General features: G+C 50.4%; 1 protein-coding gene across 1 annotated transcript; it reads left to right on the top strand.

The window, feature by feature from the left end:
- The first annotated feature begins 1,721 nt into the window (after nt 1-1,721).
- Nucleotides 1,722-22,046, top strand: STK25 (serine/threonine kinase 25). Its single transcript, XM_080350099.1, has 12 exons — nt 1,722-1,880; nt 2,669-2,795; nt 9,411-9,641; nt 10,821-10,877; nt 11,978-12,086; nt 13,335-13,492; nt 13,749-13,934; nt 14,138-14,283; nt 15,154-15,268; nt 15,558-15,629; nt 18,944-19,080; nt 20,011-22,046. The coding sequence occupies exons 2-12, from the start codon at nt 2,745-2,747 to the stop codon at nt 20,048-20,050; spliced, it is 1,302 nt and encodes a 433-aa protein (XP_080206225.1). The 5' UTR covers nt 1,722-1,880; nt 2,669-2,744; the 3' UTR covers nt 20,051-22,046.
- Nucleotides 22,047-23,940: the final 1,894 nt, after the last annotated feature.

The following is a 23,940-nucleotide window of genomic DNA, read 5'->3' as shown; positions in this document are numbered from 1 at the left end:
TCCTGGACCTCCTAAGACGAGCTGTGACGTTGGAATAGGGATGTTTATGAGATGCGTCTGTGGGGCTAGAAGACTGGTCCTGCAGCTATAACCCCAAACCTCAAGCAACCCAGGGATCCAACAGGTAAGCCCTTTGTTGAAAACCTTCCAGCCGAGATACGGTTCATTTAAACACTAAGGTATTATCCCATTACAGAGGTATTTGATACCAGTCTCTGACTGATGTTTTCACTCAAGTACCAGGTGGTTTGGTGGGGGCAGAGAACCAGGGGCTGCTGCCGTGGCCCAGCCCTCTCAGGGCTCTTCCTCTTGCCACAGCCCTTCAGGAAAGCAGCACAAATTCATCACCAGAAGCAGCAGCCGATGAAGAACAATTTGTGTGCAGACAGACACACCGGAGCTGGGGAAAAAGTTGTGTCGGTTTTGTCGGCTGTGGGGAAGAAACGTCAAGCCTGGCGCTAAAGCTGACTGGAAACTGGGCTGCTGAGAATTATTTTGTTGTTGTTTAAAAACGTGAATTGGTCACTGACATTTAACGCGGAGAAAAAAATTAATGTGGAGAACAAACCAACCTTGCAAAGCCCACCCTGGTGAAATGGAGAAATAAACTTAACAGCAGAGTCAATTACACTGTTAAGCGTCATTCTTTATTTTATCAGCACCGGGGATCATCCTCCATTAGTGCTCCAAACACTGGATGCTCTTGCGTTGCTTATATTCACATAATTATTACATACGCGTTACAATTTTTGAAAATTTTGACATAGATCGATACTAAGAAATAATTGATTATGTTAGTTGTAATTATTGCATTTCTTATTTACATCTATTAATTATTAGTTAAATATGAACTAAAAACTCTGCTTCAAACTGGAACACAGGAGGTTCCACTGAAAGAGGAGAAGCAACTTGTTGGGGGTGAGGGTGGCAGAGCCTGGCCCAGGCTGCCCAGGGAGGTTGTGGAGTCTCCTCCTCTGCAGACATTCCAACTCGCCTGGACACCTTCCTGTGTAACCTCATCTGGGTGTTCCTGCTCCATGGGGGGATTGCACTGGGTGAGCTTTCCAGGGCCCTTCCAGCCCCTGACATTCTGGGATTCTGTGATGCTAAACAACGTGTCACTTAACCTTCTGTGTCCCTCTTGTCGTGTGGAAGGATCTAAAACTTGAGAAATATCCCCTCGTTTCGCAGGTGGTCAGGAAGCACTGATCACGTCGGTTGGTCAATGACGGGTACGTGTTTTGTAGCTTGTATCGCAGTGCACATTAATTGGGCAGCTGAGGGGCTCCCGGCTCCTCACGGGGACAGCGGGCGGGAGCGGAGCCCCCCCCGCGCCGGGCTGAGGCCGGAGCGGCCCGGACACCCCGCGGGCTGCCGGGTGAGCCCCGGCCCGAGGGGCCCGCGCTGGCGGGCGCGCCCGGAGGACCCGGTGGCCCCGCCCCCAGCCGCGGGCACCGGGGCCCCGCCCGCGCCGCGGGGGCCGCTGGGATGGGTAGTCCCTGCCGCCCGCGTCGGAGGACTCCCCGTCCCAGCAGCCCCCGCGCGGGCGCCGCGCCCTCCCCTCCCTTGGCGTCCTGTCGCGCCGCCTGCTGGGCGCTGCAGTCCGCAGGGGCCGCCCCGCCGCCCGCCGGCACTGCGCGGGAACTACAGCTCCCGGCAGGCAGCGCGGCGCGGCTTCTCCCGGCCCGCGTCCCCCACCGCGCCGTGTTGTTGCGCCCGGCCCGGCGCGGCCCGGCCCTCCCCACCCCGCTCCCGGCGCTCCCGCCCCGAGCTCGGTGTCTCAGGGCAGCCCGGAGCGGCAGCGGGCGCGGCGGCGGCTCCGTGCGCCAGGGCCCGGCATGGCACCGCGCCGCCCTGAGGGCGGGGACCGTTCGCCGTAGGTGCGGCGGCGCCCGGGACCGGGAGGGCCCCAGGGGCCGTGCGGGGCGGGGATCCGCCTGAGGGGCCCTGAGGAGGGGGCTGGCGTGGGGCGCTCCGAGGAGGCCGTGGCGGGGCGGGGGTCCGTGAGGTGGGGCGGCAGAGCGGGGCCGGGGGGCGGCCGTGGGGCAGCGTGACAGGGAGACACTGAGGGGGCTGTGGGGAGGTGGGGCAGCCCTGGAGAGGACCTGAGGGGACTGCGCTGGGTCGGGGCTCTTCGGCTGTGGAGCCCTGTGGAGGGGGTTGCTGAGGAGCACGGGGCCCGGGGCAGAACCGGGGAGCACTGGCGGGTGTACCCGGGGTGGGGTAGGGTTGGGGTTCCCTGGGGAGGAGGAGGAGGAAGGGTGCTGGGAACTGAGCTATGCAAGTGGATGTACTGGGGAGCAGAGGGGAACCCTCAGAGGATTGCTGGGGAGCACGAGGAGGAAGGGGGTGTCAAGATAATACTGGGGATGGTGACGAGGAGATGGTGCTGGAGAGACAACTGTAATACTGGGAGCAAGCTGAGGTGATGGTGCCTGAGGCTCTGTCAGAATACATCATTAAAGTGGGTTTCTTGATACATCTGGAGAGCATGTCTGGAAAGAATTGAGAAATGGGGTCTGCAAGGAGGGGCTGGCATACTTAAAATGGGCTGAGGTTCAAGGACAACTGCAAATCGAGGTGAAAAACGATGCAAGTAGCTCTTTTGGGGCATGAGCCAGGCTCCAAGAACCTTGAGTCAGAGCTGTTGTGTTCTTGCTTGTCACAGTTGACCGGTGGATGAGAAAGCGTTGCTTTCCCGCTGTGCTACGACATCCCAACCCTCCCTGGTTTTGCCAAAGCGGATGTCTGACCATCCCGTAGGCATGGCTCACCTGAGAGAATTTGCCAGCCAGGTAAGTGGCGAACATTTGTTTTAAACTCTTGTATCAAGAACAAACATAACACCCCCAGAAAATCACATTTTGCCACTCTTTATCTCTCTTTCACACGTCTTGGCTTAGTCCTGTTAGCCAATTGATTTGTGTCTTAGTCTGTGGTGGCGTTGGACTGACAGCTTTAGGTTGCCAGCCAAATAGAAAGGGAATGCTTCGCCCGGTGTGCTGCCTTTCTCTGAAGTTAACTTTGCTCTTCTAAGGGAGACCAGAATAATTTGTTCTCTGTTTTTGGGAGGGGGAAGTCTAGAAATGGGAACAGAAAAGCTGTGTGTGCAGGCTGTGCTAGACATACCTTACTGGAGTGTTCATAGCAGTAGCCTCAGGTTGCTTGTAACCTTAATGCATAAAAGGTAGTGATATTTGGTACTGAATGTTTAACCATTCTGAGAGAGATGTGAGCCTCAGTGGATGCGGTTAAATCCCGTTGTCATGATGACATTTTCATAAGAGGAATGTGGAAGGATGATGTCATGGCTTGGGACTAGAAGCTAAACCACATTAATAGTATTGGATTGAATCTTCTTTCTTCTGAATTTGGTTGTGGGGTGTGTTTTATTATTGGCAGATGTCAATTCTGAATGTACGTCTTGTTAAACCATGTTTTGTGAGAATTTTTGGCATTTTTCTGTTCTGCTCCTAGGTGTAGAATTCTAATACTAAAAGCCTTAGTGATTTGAGATGATGCTTTCACCAAGCCTTTTCTGATTTAGAAGTGATTTGCAATGCATCTTAGTTTGCATGCTGTCTTTCACATAAACTGTTTCCCTGCAGTGTGTATGGAATTAAATGCAAATATAGTGCTTGAGTGAGTCATGGTACAGGGAGGGAAATGAAAGGAATAGGAAAGGATACTGTCTGGTTAGGGCTGAGAACTGCGTTCTGTAGCTACAGCAGAGGTTGCTCTGAAGCTTTTTTGTACCCAACGTTCACTAATGAAGCTAATCAGAGTTCTGGTGGTCTCATCTCATAATTTTTTATGCAAATGTAGGGCATTCTCTGGTTCTGTCATCCCATGACTCTCAGTCTGAACCTGGAATAGGAAAGCAGCCTGTGTTGTCCTTTCTTCAGGAATCCTTGCTGGGACCTTGTAGCCTTTGCAGCTGGGGCTTGCTGGAAGAGCAGGAGGAACAGGCCTGCAGTTCTGTTCACCAGAGGCTGGGGAGTGGTGGGAGGCGCTGTGAAAATTGAGAGGTGCTGGACTTGGCTTTGGCTCCCAGTTCTGTTGCTAACATGCAGGATTACCCTGGGCAAATCCCCCAGCTGCTTTACCTCTGTGCCTCTGTTTCCCTGCCTCCAGTAGTTGTCTCTCTCTTTTCTTGGCTGCCCTTTGTACATAGCACACAGTGGGCCTCTGCTCTCTGTTGGGAGCTCTCTCTGCTAGATGATGTATTTGCAGTGTTTAAAGCTCTGACCTGAGCTCTGTTTCTAGTTTTGTTGTTCCTTATGTGACCTTGAAGGAGGCATTCAGGTCTCTGGCTATGTAACGCTTCCCTCGTTTGAAGCAAAAGAATACTATCTGTGAAGCCAGTTGGGAGTCTCAGACAAATTGGTGTTCTTCAAAGGGTTGAACACAAATTTCCCTCTTGTCTATGCTACAGAAGTTGAAAACTGTCTCAGGTTTAGCAGTCGAAAAGAGCTGTGCACAGATTTCCTGTAACCAGGGAAGCTTTCAAATGTTTTCAGGTACAAAGCTGATTTCCCCCAAGAGAGCACAGTGCCTGCTGCAGGTATCTCTGGTGGTGGCCCAGAGATGAGTGTGTAGTGGGTAATAATGGATGGGAAGTTGGGGAGGAGAGGAGCCAGTGGAGGAAAGAAGGTCAGTAGCTGAGGTTTTTTAAAACCAACTTCCTCCTTCCACTGTGTTTGGCAGAGGAAAATGATGTTTGTTTGGCTGGTTGGAAAGTGTTCTAGTCAGAAGTAGCACTAAATGCTGCTGTAGTTCCATATAAACCTTTGTTGGCTGCCAAACTCCCAGTCTGCTTCAGCTCTTAAAGTATTGAGACCTTGACAGTCTTTTTCTGTTACAAACTTCTGCCACATAGAACAGTGATTCTGATGCTGACTACTTCAGACTGAGGAACTCTCATTTCCAAAAGGGTTTAAGCACCTCTCCGTGTTTCATGCAGCAGATGCAGGTGTGACTCTTGCTCATGATGCTGAATGTGACTGTTTTGAGAGCGAGTTCCAGCCAGCCACAGCCCAGAGAGAAGACCTTGAGCTGGTTCAAAGGGTGTTTGCTTCTGTTCCCAATATGCAGCTTATCTTTCCAATTAACAGCTTTGAAATGAGGGTAGATATTTACCTTCCTTCCCTAGTCTCCTCTCACAGGCTGTGGCTATCAGGTCTCTAGCTGGAGGTGGCAGAGCTGCCGAACCCTTTCTTTCCCCGTGGAGCAGCTGGTGTTACTGCCAGACTTGTCTCATAACACACTGCAATTCTTAATTCCTGATGTCTGCAGCGAGTTGCTCTGTTTTAAAACATGGCATCATTAATTGCGATGACAAATGACCCAACACCTGTCATGACAGAGCATCCTCCTTTCTTGGGGTATGAGATTAAATCCTGGGGGGCAGAAGCAGAGTACCTTACTAGTAGATTGTCCTCATCCCTCTTTTTGCCTCCCCTTCCTGCACATACAACCAAGACAGCACTTTGTGCGCTGTTCATGCCTGACTGAGCCATCTCTGGTGTCTGACTGCTCTCATAGGGGAGAAATAGCACGAGGCTTTTTGCTCCAGAACTGCGGTGTACCTGACATTCAGTCAAGTAAAATGTGAGGTGACCATCCCTTAAAGGCTTTACGTGTTGTAGTAGAACAAGGAGCAGTAGCTCTTCACACTCTGTCCTGGAGCTCTGTTTTGCACCTCTGGTGGGTTCTGTGAATATGGAAGAAGATGGAAAGATCCTAAGCTGGCGAGCAGTTGCAAAGTTGACAGTTGCTGATAAGCGTCATAGAATCCTAGAATAGTTTGGGTTGATGGGACCTCCCCAGCTCCCCCAGTGCCCCCCCTGCCATGAGCAGGGACATCTTCACCAGCTCAGGTTGCTCAGAGCCTCGTCCAGCCTGGCCTGGGATGTCTCCAGGGATGGTTCAGCCACCACCTCTCTGGCCAACCTGGGCCAGGCTCTCACCACACTCTGGGACAACAATTTCTTCCTCATGTCCAGCCTGAACCTCCCTCCTTTAGTTTAAAACCATCACCGCTTGTCCTGTTGCAACAACCCTTCTTCTTGTTGTGGTGTGGAAGGTGCTGGCCTCTTCTCTCAAGTAACAAGCACCAGGACCAGAGGAAACAGCCTCAAGTTGCACCAGGGGAGGTTGAGGTTGGATCTGGGGAACAATTTCTTCCTCAAGGGCTGTGGGGCATTGGAACAGGCTGCCCAGGGCAGTGCTGGAGTCACCATCCCTGGAGGGTTGGACAGACGGAGATGAGGTTCTCAGGGACATGGGGCAGTGCCAGGGGTGGGGGAATGCTTGGAGTCTATGATCCTGAGGGGCTCTTCCAACCAAAATGATTCTTTGGGACACCTGTGCTGATTTATGCAGGTGTAAAGAATTTCAGCTGGCTGCCATTACTTTGTACTAATGAAGCTTTTCAGGTGTGTTCATAGCTGTGCATTTCCAGGATAATTCTCTAATGAGTGGCAGTGAGAGCAGTTTGTATTTAGAAAAGGGGCAGATCCTGCGTGTTACGCCCCTCTTTGCAGTGCTCTATGGATGCCGATTTATTGGGGTAAGGGAGAGTCAGGCTACACAGAATACATTCTCCTGCCAGAACTGCATTTATTCTGCTGAGTGCTGAGGCTTCTTTGCCCATGAATCGGAACATCTGCTCATCAGCAGTGAGTTACTATGTGGCAGCTCAGACAGGACTCTTTTGATGGACAAGAGCTTCAGAGCAGATGTCCTGCAGACTGGCATAATTTTATCTGTCCTAGTCTGTCATGGGAGTTCAGGATTGCTTGCACGAAGGTGCCAGCTCGCAGTGTGTTCTGTGGTGCCCTCAGTGGCAGTTCACAAGGTGTTCCACTGGGCAGGCACTGGCTTGCTTGAATCAAGGACGGGCCTGTTTCCTCCTCCGTGTTTGCAGCAAGTGAAGAGATTTTTTAGCAGCCTCTGGTCTGTGGCAGGCGTCCGGCAGACTGGAGCCATGGCTGGAATGACTCTCTACCACTTTGTTCCATACTCACTCACTAGGTTCTGCCTGTTGCTAGGTATGATTTGTGTGATTTTTGGCAACTTGGCAAACATCCTCAGGCCCTCCATGGAGTCAGACTCTTGTCCTTGCACCTGAGAGCTCTGAAGCATTTCCAGATCAGTTTTGAAGTGACAGGTACTGGGAAGGAAAATCAAGTACCTACAAAAGAAGTTTCGTGTTCCAGCCTAAGGTAGTAGGCCTGTCTCTTCTGCTCAACAGAGTTGTATTGTTTTCCTGAGTCCCTTGGGCAAAGTTTCCATGTGCTCATCAGGAAGGTTTGTCTCCCTCACCGTCCCTACGAGAGCTGCTTTTTTCCACAGAAAATGGGATAATCTGACATCAAGGTATGGAAGCTTGTTCACGAAGCTGTCTGTGATTGCAGAGTCTGATAGGTAAAAAGCTGCCTGCAGTAGCCAGTGCTCTTCTGTTTGATGTCCTGTTCTTGAAGAATCAGTCCTGATTCTTTGATGTGCCATGCCAGACTGAGGAGGGGAGCAGTAACTTACACCTTGCCATTTCTCGTGAAAAAAATTGCTTACATGGGAGGGGAGGAAGCTTTTCTTGCAGGGTTGCTTCCCTGTAGAATTCACGTGGATAGCGTTTCCTTTACCAGCTGAGCCAAGTGCTTCTAGGAGACGATCTTCTTTTTCTCCCTTCCTATGGTGTGTGGAGTGGCAAGTGGCATTTTTACAGGGTGGTAGGCCACTGTGCAAGGGAACGGCAGAGCCAGCTTGTTGCCCCTTCCTGTTAGTTGGTCAGGAGGTGGGCGCTGCTTCTGGAGTAGCAAGACTTCCCTGTGCTGCAGGCATCGTTCTCCTTGGCTCATGGCATTTCTCAAGCTGAAATCCTCTTCCTTTCCAGTGTGCCTGGTATGTATCTCTAGTTCCTTTCATCTCTGCGTATCCCCTCCACTCTGTTTCCATTGCATTTGTTGAAGTACAGCCTGTTTGGGTGTTGCCATGGATGCACAAGGATATTTGCTTATCCTTCTGTATCTTGGGCTGTGATTCTGTGATTTTGTGACTGTAAAGCTTACTCTGGGCCTGGCTTAACTCCATACAGCAGTGCCCTGGGCACAGAGGGCAAACAACCTGTAATGACTGGCTGGCTTAATCATTAAGCAGTGATGGCCTGCTGCTAGAACCGGTATTAGATGGAAAAATGCAGCTGCCCTGTTCTCGGATAAAATCCCTGCCAGCTCAAGGCCCCTGTGAGGGAGTGGTCCCTCTGGGTGATGTATTGGAGGTGAGACAGGTAGTTCTGGGTGTGTGAACCTCACTGTAACAGCTTGGCTGCTTCCTCTAGGTCAGGCCATATTTTCCAGATTTATTTATTTTTTTTTAAACTAGACTGATTTTTTTAAAAGTCAGAGAAACTAAGCACAAGGAGCCTTTTAGTAGCATGAAGCAGAGCAAGACCTCCTGGCCTGCAGCTGAGTAGAATGAACTTGATAATTTTCATTTCTCCCTTTTCTTGGCCATAGTCATCTTAATAAAGAGTTACTCTGAAGACTCAGTATTTCTCTGTTGATGATCATGTTAGTGTCTTCCCAGTTGATGTGCTTATCTAACAATATTTTCTTTTCCATCTGGGCGTGACAACAAAAGGAGAGGCTGTTCCAGGAAAGCAGGTGGGGTGTCCATTCAGCTCTCCTGTCTTCTCTAGTTCAGGCGGGTACCTGACCTCTGTGCTGCTGACCTTCCGAAAAACACAAGGCTCCTTCTGCAAACATCTGAAGAGAGCTGTGCTGGGTTTCCATCAGGCTGCAGCAGAGAAGTGGCTGACGTGAACTGGTGTTTATATTACCGGAGTATTTCACTCTCCAAACAAGTAGGCAAGGGTGAAAATCTTTCAGATCATTCCAGTCTTTGAGTGCAGGAAGGCAGACTAGGGAAACATCTATGTGAACTTCTGATGACCTCTTGCTGGTGCCCATTTTCTCATCCAGATCTTCCAAAGAAGGCTGGTTCTGGTACACCATGCCTGCCCTTCTATTCAAGCGTGAGCAAGTGCTTACTCATGGAGCAAGTTTAGTGCCCGCAGTTGAGCAGTCCTGTCCCAAAGGAGCTGCTACATTCCATAGAGGTTCTTGCTGATTTTCTTCTTCTGGGTTTCTCTCCCATTCCTCCCTCACTACTGTCTGCAGGGACAGAAAGCCTGTGTAAAAGACTTCTTCAGGTCCTCCCATCTTGCATGTGTTCTATGTTAAGTTTCTCAGCACATGGAGACCCTTTAGGATATGTGAGTTTTGGGTGAATTAAATGCTGCAGTAGATGCGCAGGTAGGGGGATGTGCTGTACAGGTGGGTATTTTTGGTGCTCTGCAGGTGCTGTGAGACTTAGTGGATTTTTCTCATCTCTGCTTTCTGGTGTAGCACTCCAGGGTGGATCCTGAGGAGCTGTTCACCAAGCTGGAGCGGATCGGCAAAGGATCGTTTGGTGAAGTATATAAAGGGATTGACAACCGCACCAAGGAAGTAGTTGCTATCAAGATCATTGACCTGGAGGAGGCTGAGGATGAAATTGAGGACATTCAGCAGGAGATTACGGTGCTCAGCCAGTGTGATAGTCCCTACATCACCCGGTACTATGGCTCCTACTTGAAGGTAGGACAAAGCCATGGCAACTCTTTTGCCAGCAGTTTGGGAATGGGGTCGGCATCTCTGTGGGTGCTGCAGCTGATGGTGGCACACAGCGCTGAAAGGTGCCCGAGCTGCAAGTGGCAGCAGGAGCAGCAGTGGCTCTGCTCACTGCCCTTCTGTGGCCTTAATAGGAAGCTGGGCTTTAAGACACTCACCAAGCACATGGAAATGAGGTGCCTGGTACAGTGTGATCCCAGGAGGAGGGCACTTCACTGGAGAGAAAATTATTTGTTGAAGATGCTGATCTCTCCTCAGTTTGACCATTCTTGAAAGGAAGTTTGTGGAATACTTTCCCAAAATGCCACAGTTTTAAGGTAGTACCACTGAGGGCTTTATGCCTCTGGAAAAAAGAGGAGTTTGAAACTGTACTTTGTGATGTTGTGATCATCATTTTGTCAGAACTGATGAGAACAGGACCCGAGTCTTTGTGGGAGGGCTGATACTGCTGCCATTGAGCTGCTGTTTAGGAGTCCCCAATGCAAGCCACGAGTAGTGATGACCAGCAGCGGCCTCTGCACGACGGCTGCTGGAGGTGCATGTAACACTGGGTCTGTAGCAAACAGTTCCTGACCTCTTTGGATCCCGATTATTCCCTACGTATTTTTCAAAGGCCATAATGCCATAATGCAAGCTATTGCATGGATCTGCTTCTGATCTCCTACCAGGACACTGTGAATCTCAGTCTGGAAATCTCTTCTCTTGAGGAGTACAAGAGTGTCTTGTTTATCATGCCCTTCAAGCTGGCAGTTGTGTTAATGAGATCAAAGGCTCCAAAGCTCCCCTGTCATTGTCAAGAATGAGATGTGCTAGATCTGATGGAGTGAAGTTAAATGTCTCCAACCTGAGAATATGCATATATCTTTGGGCTGTGTAGTCTGGTGCCTATAGGGGCACTAAGCTTGCTCAGATAAAACTGCAGACCAAGAGAGAGAAATGTACTGGTGGCAGGTCTGCTGTTACAGTGATGTGTCAGCAGGAAAGAGAGAGCTGGGAGCTCCCTCCATAAGCTTCTGAGAGCTGTAGTGTGCAGCCTCTCTTGGACTGCGTACAGGACTACTCGTGTGTCTTGCTGCCTATGGAGTGTTTCACTTTTCTCCCTGCTTTTGCTAGTGTCTTTGTTCTTGATTGTGCTCTTGCTTGCAGGGCACTAAGCTGTGGATAATCATGGAGTATCTAGGAGGAGGTTCAGCCCTGGATTTGGTAAGTACGTGGTGAGCTCTGGACCATGAAAAATGTTGGCTGGAACCTTAGTTTGTGAAATGTCCTTAAGCCAGACACTCACTTGCCACATACCATCTTTTTGACAGCCCTGTGCTGGAAGGGTAGGCACTGCAGGACAGACAAGCTGCTGTTTTGTGTCCTAGGACAGAGGGAATGTTTGCACGGCGCTCAGCTGTCAAAGCACTCCTCTCTAGCACGCTCTGCTGCTTTACAATGGGAAGAGCCAGTGAATTGATGTGTGACAGCAACCAGTTGGTTTTGAGCAGTGCAAATCCATATTTCCCCTAATCAAAGCTCTGTGCCTGCAAAGAGTTTGTGATATTGTTTAGTGCTTGCGTGGCATCAAGCTCAGCAGGGAACTGGTCTACAATCAGGATTCTCGGGTATTTGATAATACAACTTACTCCAGATTTTGAGGGAATGCAAATGCAGAATAAACACATGGGCAAAGTTCTGCTGTGCTGTATTCTGTCACAGAATTTTGCTTTTCTCCTTAGGATAATAAAGCCTATTTTTCCAGAGCAGTAACTAAGGTCATATAGTGAAAGCTGCCGAGCCTGCACTGACCTGGAGGAAGCGTGTGTGGGAGGCTGTCAGCAGCAGAACTCAGTGTCAGAACCTCAGTTACTGCACTGCGAAGGCTGAGCTTGCTTTGGGAAGGGATTGAAAGGAGAAGAGCTTTAACACAATACTCCGCAGCCAGAGGGAAGAAGTTGTCTCCAGACTATTTCAGTGGCTAAAATTCAGTTCTTGCATGCTAGCAGAGACTTGCACAAGAGAATCTGCTCAGATATTCTCTTCACCACTGTATTTCCAAGCCAAAGCGAGAGATAAGCATCCTGCTGTTTGCTGGGGAAGCCTTTAATAGACTAACAGAAAATCCCCCAAAAGTTTTCCATTTAGTGTTGCCAGGTGCAAAGTCCAGCGTTCTGCTTGCGGAATGTGCATCAGGAGTGTAATAGGTGCTTCCTGCAGAGTGTGACCTGTTCAGCCAAGATTCCCAAGTAACAAACTGAGAGACTGGAAAATCCAAGGCATCAGTCACCCTCCTTAAAAATCATCTTTCTCCTCTTTATCAGCTGAAGCCAGGACCCCTTGAGGAGACTTACATAGCTACTATCCTGAGAGAAATCCTAAAAGGTTTGGATTATCTACACTCTGAGAGGAAGATCCACAGGGACATCAAAGGTAAGAGTGGATAGCTGGGCTCTCTTTCTTGTAAGAGAAGTTACTACCATAAGATTCAGAAGTATTATACAGCAATAATATGAGAGGTTTCAAAGGCTGTTTGTTAGTGCTGCTTTTCCTGTTGGGTTGCTTGTTTCTAAATCTGATGCTTGTCAGTCTACTGCAACTCATGTTTTTCATGTCTTTAGAGTTTAAGTAACAGTAGGGATCTGTAGCTCTTTTCTGATATTTGTAGTTTGGACAGGCAGGGGGCTAAAGCAAAGGAGTCGGTGAAGGGCACGCTCAGATGTTAGCTCTCAGTTATGTCTGGATATTTGCTTTAGTGCTGGAGCCCGTGTGTGCTGGTTATCGAGGTTGTAACTTACCATGAAGGTGAGCTGTCCTCACACAGGGTTCACAGCCCTAGAAAATCAGGGCAGCTTGTCTCAGCTTATCCCGCGCCTGATTTTTATAGTCATTGGCTGTGTGCAGTGTAGGGAGACCTGGCATCTGCCTCCCGAAGAGCACGGAGCATCGAAGGACAGCGGGAGGATGAGGGGACGGTGCTGCGGAGACGTGGCCAACTGCTCTGACCCTCTGCAGGAAGTGGGAACAAGCAAAGCAGAGAAACCTCATGCAGGGAGATGGGTAGAAAAGACTCCATTGTGTGTGTGAGACACCAGGTGTCTAGTGCTGCAGGCCGTGCAGGACTGTTGGCCGCCAGCAGAGTAGGGAAGTGCTGAAAGTTTGTAGGTAGAGTCTCTCTTGGAATGAAAAGTCCTGCCAAACAAACCCAAACAAAAAAACAAGCATCCCAAAAACTGAACAATGCCACTGTATTAACCTGAGTGAATGGGAATCGGTACAAGACCAGGACTTGTGAGCTATTTAGAAACGTCTTCTATTTAACCTGTGCTGAATGCTGCTCTGAAAAAAAATTGAGACCATTTGAGGTGCCTTGGGCCACGTTACCCTCTCTTCTTTGTGGGGCCGTGAATCACATGTAGTGGACTGTGTGGCCCTTCACATCTGCTCCTTGCTCCTACCCTAGAAATATTCCCCTTCTGATCTGGCCAGGCGTACGAACTTGCTCCATGTTACACAGCAGAGGTCAGAGCACGAGAATGAGTCTGAGGCTGGAAATCCCAGCTGAGGGTTTTCTCTGGGTCAAAGGCGGATGCCACGGGAGGTCTGTTCTCAGTATTCAGTTTTGTGTGGGCTGGAGATGATTCAGAAACCAGTGGCCTTAATGCTTATTTGCATGAACAGCTGCCAATGTGCTACTTTCGGAACAAGGAGATGTGAAACTGGCTGACTTTGGGGTGGCTGGACAGTTGACGGACACGCAAATCAAGAGAAACACCTTTGTTGGGACTCCATTCTGGATGGCACCAGAGGTCATCAAACAATCTGCTTACGACTTCAAGGTGAGCTGGGAGCAGGATTGCTACTGTGTATGAGATGGTGCTAGGGTTTATATAGGGATTGTAAGTGCTGTTTGTTGCAAGAATGATGTTTTCCTGTTACAGTTCAAGGTCTGATGGAGACGTTTGCCTATGAGATGTGAAACTCCGTATATGATTTTATGCGATCAGCCCTTCAGCTGTGCTAAAGCTGCATGCTTCCATGTTGCAGATTGCTCCTTGCCGCTCTGTGCTGTTACTGTTCTTGCTCTTCTTTCAGGCAGACATCTGGTCCCTCGGAATTACAGCCATTGAGTTAGCAAAGGGAGAGCCTCCAAATTCTGACTTGCATCCTATGAGGGTTCTCTTCCTGATCCCCAAAAATAACCCTCCAACACTTGAGGGTCACCACAGCAAGCCCTTCAAGGAGTTTGTGGAAGCCTGCCTCAATAAGGATCCTAGATTTGTGAGTATTGCTGTCCCCCTGTGAATCGCAGAGGCCAAAGATTCGTTTAGCAGGAAGAGCTTTTGGTGCAAGGCTCCTGAAGAGAAAAAAGTACTGAGCTTGTGGAAAGGGCGGGCAAGTCTGGCAAGAATTGAAGTCAGTACGCTTGCATGGTTCATGTACAGAGATGGTTACGTATTGCATGCTTTCCTTATTTGCTCCAGAGGCCGACAGCTAAAGAGTTGCTGAAGCACAAGTTCATCACACGCTACACCAAGAAAACCTCATTCCTAATGGAGCTGATAGATCGATTCAAGCGCTGGAAGTCAGAGGGCCATGGAGAAGATTCCAGCTCTGGCGATTCAGATATGTACGTACGTGTTCTGTGCGTGGGGTGTCCCTGCTGTACGCTGCACGCCCTGGGACAGCCCACTGCGAGCAGCACGGGTCCTTTTGTGCTTTTTCCTGCCTGCGCTGGGGATCTTGCGGAAGCTCAGGGAGCCCTGTGAGTGTCTGCTTGTGGGAGCAAGTGACTGAAGAGTGTGTCTGTGACCTCCTGTGCGCTGGGACCTGGCACTCTGTTCTAGCCTTAAGCAGCGCAGCCTCTTTGCTGAGTGTAAGGAATCAGAAGTACTAACAAGAAATGTCTAGACTGTGCATAACTAGTAAAACAAGGCTCTTGGTGCACATTTAGTTAAACACATCAACTTTCCAAAGAGCTACAGGTGTTAGTAGCTGTTGCAACAGCTGTGTGTGTTTGTGTATTTGTAGTTTTTGTAGCTTTGCTACTGGTGGGGAGGATATGTTCCTCGGGTGAGGACAGGGCGCTTTGTTGCCTGGCTGGTGTCACAGAGCTTCTCTTCATCTGTAGTGGCAGTGACTCAAGTGACCAAGGACTCTGGGAAGCTGGCTTGCAACATCTAAGCCTGGCCCCTCAAATTGTGAGCTTGGATTGTCTTGAAGTTCTCCTAAATTTAACTACTGCTTGAAACTGTCCTTATGCTGGCTAGAGCAGAAAGGTAGCTGTGGTGATTTGGAAATACGCTGTAGTACTTGGCTTAGATCTCTGTGGTGCTGTAGTGGTTTCTCTTTAGGATCTTTTCTGGGACAGGGAAACGCCCGGAGCCCTGCGGTGATACGGCAGTTGGGAGGGAGAGCTTGTGGCTGTGGAAATGCGCGGGTAAAACACCCAGTGTGTGGAGCTGAGGCTTTGTCTTGACCATCGCCTTTTCATTTGCAGTGATGTGGACACAGAAGATGGAGACCAAGGTCCAATCTGGACATTCCCACCAACGATTCGCCCCAACTCCTTAAGCAAGCTGCACAAAGGAATGGCTCTTCATGGTTCCCAGAAGGTTTGTTTGCCATCAGTGCCTTCGGAAGTGGACTGAACTAACACAAGCTCTTGAGGGTCTCGTGGAAGCTACCAGCCGCTTGTGCTCTAAAGTTTACTTTAGTCTGGTATCAAGGGCTAGTGGCCCAGAGTTGCCTCTTCCCCATTGTCAGGGTACTGCGGTTTGTGCCTTTCCTGAGGCGTGCTGGGGCACTGCCGCCAACGTGCTGCGGATTTACTGAAGGCTTGGCAGTCTGTGTGCCCTGGGAGCCTTGGCCTGTGCTTGTAACATTTTTCATGTTGCTTTCTAGCCTACTGAGCCCATCAAGAGGCAACCACGGTCACAGTGTCTCTCCACGCTTGTTCACCCAGTTTTTGGGGAGGTGAGTAGAACCTTCTTGGTGTCTGTGGTGGCTGGAGATGAAGAGATGCCTGATATGGGTAAGCAACTGGGAAGGATTTGGAGAAGGGAGGTGGGGTAAGGTATGTAGTGGGGTTAAGGGGTTGTGCATCTGTTCAAAGGTCTATGCCCTGTGTTAGCAAAGTGAATATGTCCCTGAGTGTCCTCTCCAATACGAGCGTGTTCCTAGCAGCATTGCATTACTGCGGTGTCTGCTGGCGAGGACAAGGCCTAAGAGAACTGGTTTCTTATCAGTGGCAGCTCTGGCCTCTCGTGTCCCTGGCTGACGTGCAGCTCATGTCAGGGTGGGCAGGAATTGGAGTTTGCTGTGGCTCTGCTTGTTCCCTGTCCCCACGCTGGGTGCTGCTGCCCACAGCAGAGTTGCTGAGGGGAACGTGGGTGGATTTAAACAGGAGCTGGCTTTGCCCGTTGTTAGGCCACCTTCTTAATTTGTGCATGCCTGCTATTGCTGGCATGCCAAGGAGTGACCTACTGCATGGCCTGTGGAAGAGAGACACAGGAAATAGTTTGGAAAATCCACCCTGTTTCCCTTCCTTGTGTTCTGGGTGGGGATGTGGAGTTGCTGTAGAAGCTACCATTAGTGATGGGGTAGTGTCTGTATCAGCAGAGAGCTAATTGTTTTTCCAGCTGGGTGATGTTTTAAAAGGGAGGAGAAGAGGATGATAATCATAAGGGGATGACTGGCTACACAGTTCAGTTGCTGTTTCCAGTAGGAGTGTAGGAAAGGAGGTTCTGCTTCAGAAGAAATAGCTGACCCAGACAGCAGCCCTTTTTCTGCTCCTGACGAGTTGCTCTTTTCTCAGTTCCGATGCTGTTCCAGAGCAGAGAGCTGTGCTTTTTCAGGCATAGTCTCTGGACTTAAATTTCTTTCCTCAGGTTTAGTGCTATGTAGAAAGAGAGTTTGCTGCAGGGCAGGAAGCAGAGCTTGTTCCGAAAAGCAGGCATGCGATACTCTTGAGACAGCACCGCTTTGGAAATTGAGAGTTTAGCTAACTGGCCTCTTCTCTACTCCACTGGGCTTGACTTCCAGAGGTCAGAGCATAGGGCAGATGGTCTTGGTCTACTATGAGATAAAAATGGATAAAAATATTGTTGGTTCCTGATGCAGGCAGTTTGTCCGTGCAGCGTAATCACTGACATCTGGTTCTCAGTCCTTTCTCTGTAGGAGCCTTCTAGGGGAGGAGATTCTCAGAGCTGTGAGTTCTCAAACCAATGAGCATATCTTCGTGCTTCTCATTTCCAACTCACTGCGCCAGTTCCAGGCGGGAAGTGGCTTCCTGGGCCTTTCATTTCCGCTAGTTTGACTCCCTTGCCCCAGATTTGCTGGTCTTCCTTTCCTTTGATTAGACTTCTCCGCTGATCCCACGCAGTAGAATCAGGTGCAGGGAAGGTTCTGGGCAGTCTGTGAAATAACCTGCCTTCTGTATGCAGTAGGAGGGGGCTGGAAGGAAATCTGCTCCACTGCTGGTCACACTTGTTGTTCTTTTCAGTGTGAGTTTCCTACCAACAGCAGACTTTCCCCTTCTCACCATCGCATTAGTGCCTCATAGGCTTTTTGAGTTGAAATCTTACAGAGATGCTGTTCATAGTCTTTTATATGCCTTGCCTGTGTGTGTTAATACTGAAAATGACCCATGGTGGGTCATTAACAGAGATGTGGGCAACTGTGAAGCTGGAAATGTGTCTGCCCGCTCAGGGGCGGGGGGAGAGGGCCGGGCAGTGGATAGGAGCCACGCTGCAGGCTGTGTGCAGTGCTGCTCTCGAGCCCCTGCTCGTCCCCAGAAAGTTGCTCTGCCTTGGAAAGCAGCAGATCACACAGACTGCACACACCACAGGCTGCCAGGCCAACTAAAGGTCAGGGCTCGGCATCAAAGGCTGATCAGAAACCGGCAGCTTAGCTGCTCGACGGACCCTGTGTTGCATTCTGCTCTGGGGCAGGCAGTCCTTGATCAGGTAGACATCAAATAAAATCCTTGGCTTTAGCATCACAGCTATTTTTGGCCTAAGAAATCTGTGTCCTTGATGTGCAACTGAGTTGCCCTCCATGGCCCCGGCCACTTCTGGCCGAGCAGAGGTGTGTGCGAGTTGCTCCCACAGCTTTGCCTTAGTCAGCAGTTACCCCACTGAAGAGGCAGCAGCTCTTCTTGTGTCCAGCGGAGGGCATGGAGCACAGGGACGGCTCCAGCTGGGGACCGGCTTTCTCATTGTCCTGCTGTTTGCACCATGGAGAAAAGGTGAGCTCCAGCAACAGGAAAGGCTGATCCCAGAACTGTAGGCAAACAACTCTGAGGCTTATGTAAAGCCCTTTAATCAGCACAGCCTAACAGGAGCTTAATTGAACTGGACAGTGGTTAGCTGGCAGACACTGCCTGTTCAACAAAAAGGTTTGATTTGTGTTCAGCTCGCTGTGTAATGAGGCACGGTCAGGAAGGGGCTGTCACACCAGCTGATTGTGTGAAGGAGTTGGGGAAATGCTGCAGAGGATGGGACTGGTGTTTTCAATGAGAGATCATTCAGGCTCAGCATCCGTGACCTGTCAGGAGCTCCTTAATGCCAGAGGTTTAGCTGGTTCCAATTGGAACCATGTGCAGGCCGACTCATGGCTGGCTTGGGGTGTGCTGACCGTGACAGATGCAAGTGGAGACTTTTCACCCGGGTCGGGTGCTGCCCGTGGAGGTCCTGGAGCGTGGTTCCATTCCCTGCTCCCCTGCGAAAAGCTCTTTCTCGGGGAGGAGCAATTGAGGCCGAGTGGCTCCAGATCTGCAGCGTGGCTGTAGTCTCCCTTGGCCTTCCAGCCACTAAAAGCAACTCAGACGTTTTTGTGGTTATTAGAAGTGGTGGTAACTAACTCCCGGTGTTATGGTATTTTCTGCCCTGCCTGTCAGCAAGCCTTTGTGTGTGCCTGGCTGCTGTTGTTAGCAGCGAAGGTGACAACACTGGTTCAGATATAGCTGGAGTTTTTTGTTCTCTTACTACTTTTGGGTTTTTGGGGCTGCTGATCCATTTCTAATATAATTTATGCTGTTTAAGAGTACTCCAGGACCTGTTTGTTAAGGACTTGAATCGCTATTAGCACCTGGAAGAAATTCTGAACTCCAGACATTGGAATTCTGTCTTCCTGACCTACAAAAAGATCTCTTCTTTATTCGTGTCTTTTTAAAGAAGAACTTGGGTGTCATTCTGCACCCTTGTGCGGTCCCACTGAAAGGGACTCCACGTCTGTCCTGCACTGCTTGTCTTTCTGCAAGGAGCTAACGCCTTGTTTCTGGGTTGCAGCTGAAAGACAAGCACAAGCAGACCGGGGGCAACGTGGGAGCCATGGAGGAGCTGGAGAACGCGTTCAGCCTGGCCGAGGAGTCCTGCCCAGGCATCTCGGACAAGCTGATCGCACACATGGTGGAGCGGGTACAAAGGTGAGCGTCCTCTGGGGCGGAGCTGCGCCGCGCTCCTACCCCGTGGCTGCGTAAGGTTGGCATGGAGCACTGAAGACACCCAAAAAGCGAATAGTGATGACAGCTGACCTGACAGTCCCTAAATCACTGCGTTGAACTGCTTGTCATGTAACAGAAGCAGTTCTTCCTGCCTCAGAAGTCCCTTCTCACACTGAACAGGTTTTTGTAGTGTAGATGAATGCTGCAGAGCACAGAAAGATGCTGTTGTTCACCTTCCTCTTGCATATATCTGTATATGACATCCTGCTGGTCCCATGGCCCAGGTAGCAAGGACTATGCAAAATGTCATCAGGATTGCTTCTGCGTTTCATGGCAAGAAATGTGATCTACAGCACGATGTGCAGCCAGTCACTGCTTGCCCAGCCTCGGGGAGCAGGAAACTCCCTTTCCTGAAGTGAATTACTTACTAAACCAGTGAAGGAGTGGTTAGAACCCTCATCAAATAATCGCCTAAAGCTGGAAGGAGAATGCTCTTGTCTCTTCTGGCTGAGGCACAGAGGTCACAGAGAGTGTCCTGGTGGTGCCTGCAGCCTCTGAGCAGGAGGGACTCACAGATGTGTGTGGGGTGCAGCTGTTTCAGCGTTGTTCACGTCGGTCAGCCTGGAAACAGCGCTGCTGAGCGGCGCATCGGGCAAGAGACTGGTTTTTGGAGCCTTGCAACACCTCAGAGACCCTGGGTGATTTCTTACTGCAAAGCACTACACTCAGAATTTCTCGTTAGCCTAAAATTGAATCTTAACGGCGTGAGAAAAGTGCCGCCTTGGCTTTTTGCTCAAGTACTGGATTTTTCTTTCAAGGCTTCTTTATCTAGAAAGTTTGGTAGTGGGAGCAGGACTGACAGGTCCAGCCACACCAGTGTGACCGATTTCCCCCCATTGTTCCTCCCTGCAGGTTTTCACACAGTCGGAACCACCTCAGCTCTGCCCGCTGACACCCGTTCCCTGCCGCTCTTTCATGAGAACAACATCTCTAATCCCGACCACCATCTGCTGTTGGATGTAACGTTGTGTTACGGACTCCAGAACATTTCAGAGCCTTCATATTATACGTGTTTCCATGATAACCCAGGGTGGGGTTTGCAACGCAAGTACAATTTAGACCTTTTGCAGAACCCGAGATGGGTGGTCTAATTGTTTTTACCATGTAATCAGTGCAGTTTTTAATTGTTACCCTATGGATGTATCCATTTTGGCTTGGTTTGATTCACAGCTTGTTATTGGTCAATGCCTGGCTGCTGGAAAAGAGGGAGACTCTTCCACTGAGATATGTTTCCAAGGCAAGTCTGATGGGTCTGGCCTCCCGCCCTTCCTGAAGAAGCGTTTGTGAGCAGCTGCGTGCGAGCGCAGGTGCGGTTGAGCTCTCCGCACGTTAGAGCAGCTCTCTCGTTGTTCTGGAGGACTGATCCAACCCCTTCACGCACTAGCAACAAGAAGCTTTGGAGTGGAGCAGCCCACACTGCTGCTCTCTCCCAGCTTGTGGGTTCACAGGACAGGTTTGGGGTTTGCTGACTGTTCTTTTTATGGCTCTGGGACATCATTCTCTGTTAGGCCTTGGTTCATCTAATTCAGGCCACAGCAGAACTTGCCTTGTGTCTCCAGGGACTGGAAGGCAAAGGGGTTGCGGCTGCTTTGGGAGCTGGTGGAGTTCCTTTGCTGCTGCTTTCTGCAGCTGAAGCAACTGGATGCGCAGGTTTGGCAGGTGGGGTCTCTAAGCTGAGTACGTGCCCCACAGCGCGTGCCCAAATGTTGCAGGATTAAAAAACCACACCAGGCGAAGGTGCTGACGGGGCTTCAGTTCCACGGCAGGTCAGCGTTGTGTAGCAGTTCTTGAGGCGAGAGCCCTCTGCAGAAAGGTCTGAACGGGTGGCAGTGACGGTGTCCCTGTGCTGTGGGTGCTGGGTCACAAAAGCCGACCCAGGCTCCTTCCCCTTCTTCTCTGCTGTCTCTTTCCAGTTCTTCTTTCAGTCTGGGATCTCGGCTCGTGGAAGCCGGGGCTCTGCTCGGCTTCACCAGCCATGCTGCTGTTTGCTGGCAGAGGCTAAAGCATCTGCTGCCGTGTTGGCTGCTCAAGGTATTCCAGCAGAGCCATCCCCAACCAGCTTTGCTTTCTGTACAATACTAGTTTATAAAGCAAATCTTTAATCCAGGTAAATGCACAGAGCTTAAACCTGTACTTTAAAGGTGTAGAAAAATAGACTTATGAAAATAACTTATGGTAGTTGGTTGCTCAGAGATCTGCTCTCTAACTGTAAAGATATTCCCGTTAAGTCAGCAAGACCTTAGAGAGGCAGATCTTTGTGCCTGGGTGTTTGTGTGGATGCTGGTGCTCGCCCCAAAGCCACCCCGAACAAAGGTTCCGGCTGTTCAGCAGGTTTTTAAAAGACAGGCCACTCGGTTGGTTACAAGGCTTGGTTTTTGGTACGTTGATTCAGACCTGCGGATTGGAAGCGCTGGGCTAAAAGCAGCTCAGAAAGACCTCACGTCCCCTCCTGGCAGCGTGCGGCGTTCGCTCCAGCTCGCAGCCTCCCTTGCTCTTCCTCTCCGGTGGATAAATCCAGGCCCGGCCGCTCCGCAAACGTCTCCAGCAGGGAAGAGGAGCTGCTGTTGGATCGGCTGCGGGAGCCGTCCGGAGCATGTCCGGAGCCTGCGGTCGTGAGGAGCACAACAAACCCATTGCCTCTGGTCAGGAGAAGGGTGGAGGTGCACACAGGAGCGTCCTGGGGGAAGGCGGAGGCTGCAGCCGGCACAGGCGGCTGAGGGGCTCCTGCTGCTTTTGAAGTTGCTGTTCGTGACGGTAGCAAATTGTGTCAATAAGGTACCTTGTATTAGTACTCACATGCACTGCAGTGTAATGAGTCAACTTTTTAAAGGAAACAATTCCCACAAACTTTGTCCAGTATTCAAAGCAACGATGGTTTTAGGTTTTTAAAACTGTTGCAAGGGATCTGCCACTTTCAATAAAGTAACAAAACAAATGCGGTTGGTGTAACTTGGTATTATTAGGGAAAAAGGTTTTGTTCAAGCTGCACTTTCTTTGGATTCTTCTTGGTCTTTCCACGCACCTTCTGCCTCGTGTGCGTCTGACAGGGACCTGTGAGCCAGACCCCTTAAATCCTGTGTGGGGAAAGGCATTTTAAGCCTGTGTTTAAAACCTCACCTGTGCCTGTCCTTGCCCAAGCAGAAAGACAAGGTGAAGGTTGGGCTTGGGTCTGCACTGAAGCCGGGCAGTACTGCTCGCTGTTTCCTCCCAAGAGCCAAAAGGAGAGACTGACAAACATACTTGTGTGCTTTTTTTTGCTGAATTTAGTTAAATGTCACCTCTGCTCAACAGCCCATGGATGGTGACAATTAGCTTTCTCCCAGCTCTCTAAACGCTCCCCCCAGTGTGTTTAACTTGCACAAGAGCACTGATCCACTTGCACCTGTGTGGGAGGAGTGGCCGTGGTGTCAGTGACAGTTCACAGAGATGAAGCCGCTTTGAAAGAAGGACCTGAATTAATCTGGTGTAACAGGAGCTGCTCTTGTAAGTGGGACGCAGGGAGAACTGGTGACCTTCACCAGAAACGATGGCTTCTTGAAGTGAGACCAGAGATGTGAAGCCCTCAGGCACCAAGAGCATGGGTTCGTCTCTCCCTTCATGTCCTGCTAGCAAGAAACTAATGATTAGGACCAAGTGTCTGTTCTTTCCTTGTGCTCTTGTTAAGGAAACTGCTCATGATTGTAGCAAAGACAAAAAGAATAGTCCTGCAGATTCTGGTAAAGTAAAAATCCTGCAGGGTGTGTCACAGAACTGATGTGCCACCAAAATCCTCAGCAGTTGGAAAGCTTGCCAAGGGGAGAGGCAGGCAGGTTTTGCCTGGAGTAGTGATGTTTCTGGCTTTTATAGCCTGTGCTCCTGAAATCTAAATGCAGAGATATTTGAGCTTGCTGTTCACCATGTGAGAAGTGAGTCCAGCTCCTGTCCCTGCAATGACAACCCCACAGGTCACCCCGTGTGTCTGAGGACGTTGTCCAGTCTCTTCTTGAACACTGTCAGGTTGGGGCTGTGACACCTCCCTGGGGAGCCTGTTCAGTGTCCAGCACCTCTGGGTGAAGAACCTTTTCCTCATGTCCCACTGACCGTCCCTGGCACATCTCCTGCTGTTCCCTGGGCTCTGTCACTGTCACAGAGCAGAGCTCACCCTGCCCCTCCTGCTCCTGCAGCCCATGCGCTCTGCTCTGCTCCAGCTGAGCAAACCCAGGGGCTCCAGCCGCTGCTCACACGGCTTCCCCTCCAAACCCTTCAACGACTCCGTGGCCTCCTCTGGACACTCTCCAGTAGGTTAATATCTTTTTTCTCCCGTGTCCCAGCCTTGCACACAGTGAATGCTCCAGGTGAGGCCCCCTCAGCACAGAGCAGAGCAGGACAATCCCCCCCCGGCCCGCCTGGCCGTGCTGTGCTGGATGCACCAGGACATGGGTCCCTCTTGGCTCCAGGGACACTGGTGGCTCATGTCCACACAGGATGGATCAGCCATGGGCTGACCCCATCAGATTGTGCCCTGCCACAGTGCTCTGTGATCACGTTGCGAAATGTCAGAGGCACTGAAGGCTGAAGCAGAGTTCCTGGGACAGAGAAGCCTGCAGGGGAGCAAACACCAGCCCGGCCTCTGCGCCGCTGTTTGTACCTTCCTTCCGCAACACCCGGAATGTCTCAGTCTGATCTTTAGCGCAGCTGATTTATGGAGGCAATTTAGACAAGTGTAGCTGATGTTAAGAGAACGAACTATCTCTGTCAGCTAGCGAAGGACAAATAATTAAAAACCCCAGGGCCAAATACGAG

Source organism: Nesoenas mayeri (genome assembly GCF_963082525.1).
Source record: "Nesoenas mayeri genome assembly, chromosome: 9".
NCBI classification, from domain to species: Eukaryota; Metazoa; Chordata; class Aves; order Columbiformes; family Columbidae; genus Nesoenas; species Nesoenas mayeri.
The sequence above is the reverse complement of the archived record's forward strand: the minus strand, read 5'-3'. Positions and strand labels throughout refer to the sequence as shown.

What these genes read in the sequence shown, in the direction of transcription:
- STK25 (XM_080350099.1), top strand. Translation starts at nt 2,745, where the DNA reads ATGTCTGACCATCCCGTAGGCATGGCTCACCTGAGAGAATTTGCCAGC. An exon ending in TGAGAGAATTTGCCAGCCAG is followed by an intron (nt 2,796 to 9,410) that starts GTAAGTGGCGAA and finishes TTTCTGGTGTAG; the next exon opens with CACTCCAGGGTGGATCCTGA. An exon ending in ATGGTGGAGCGGGTACAAAG is followed by an intron (nt 19,081 to 20,010) that starts GTGAGCGTCCTC and finishes TCCTCCCTGCAG; the next exon opens with GTTTTCACACAGTCGGAACC.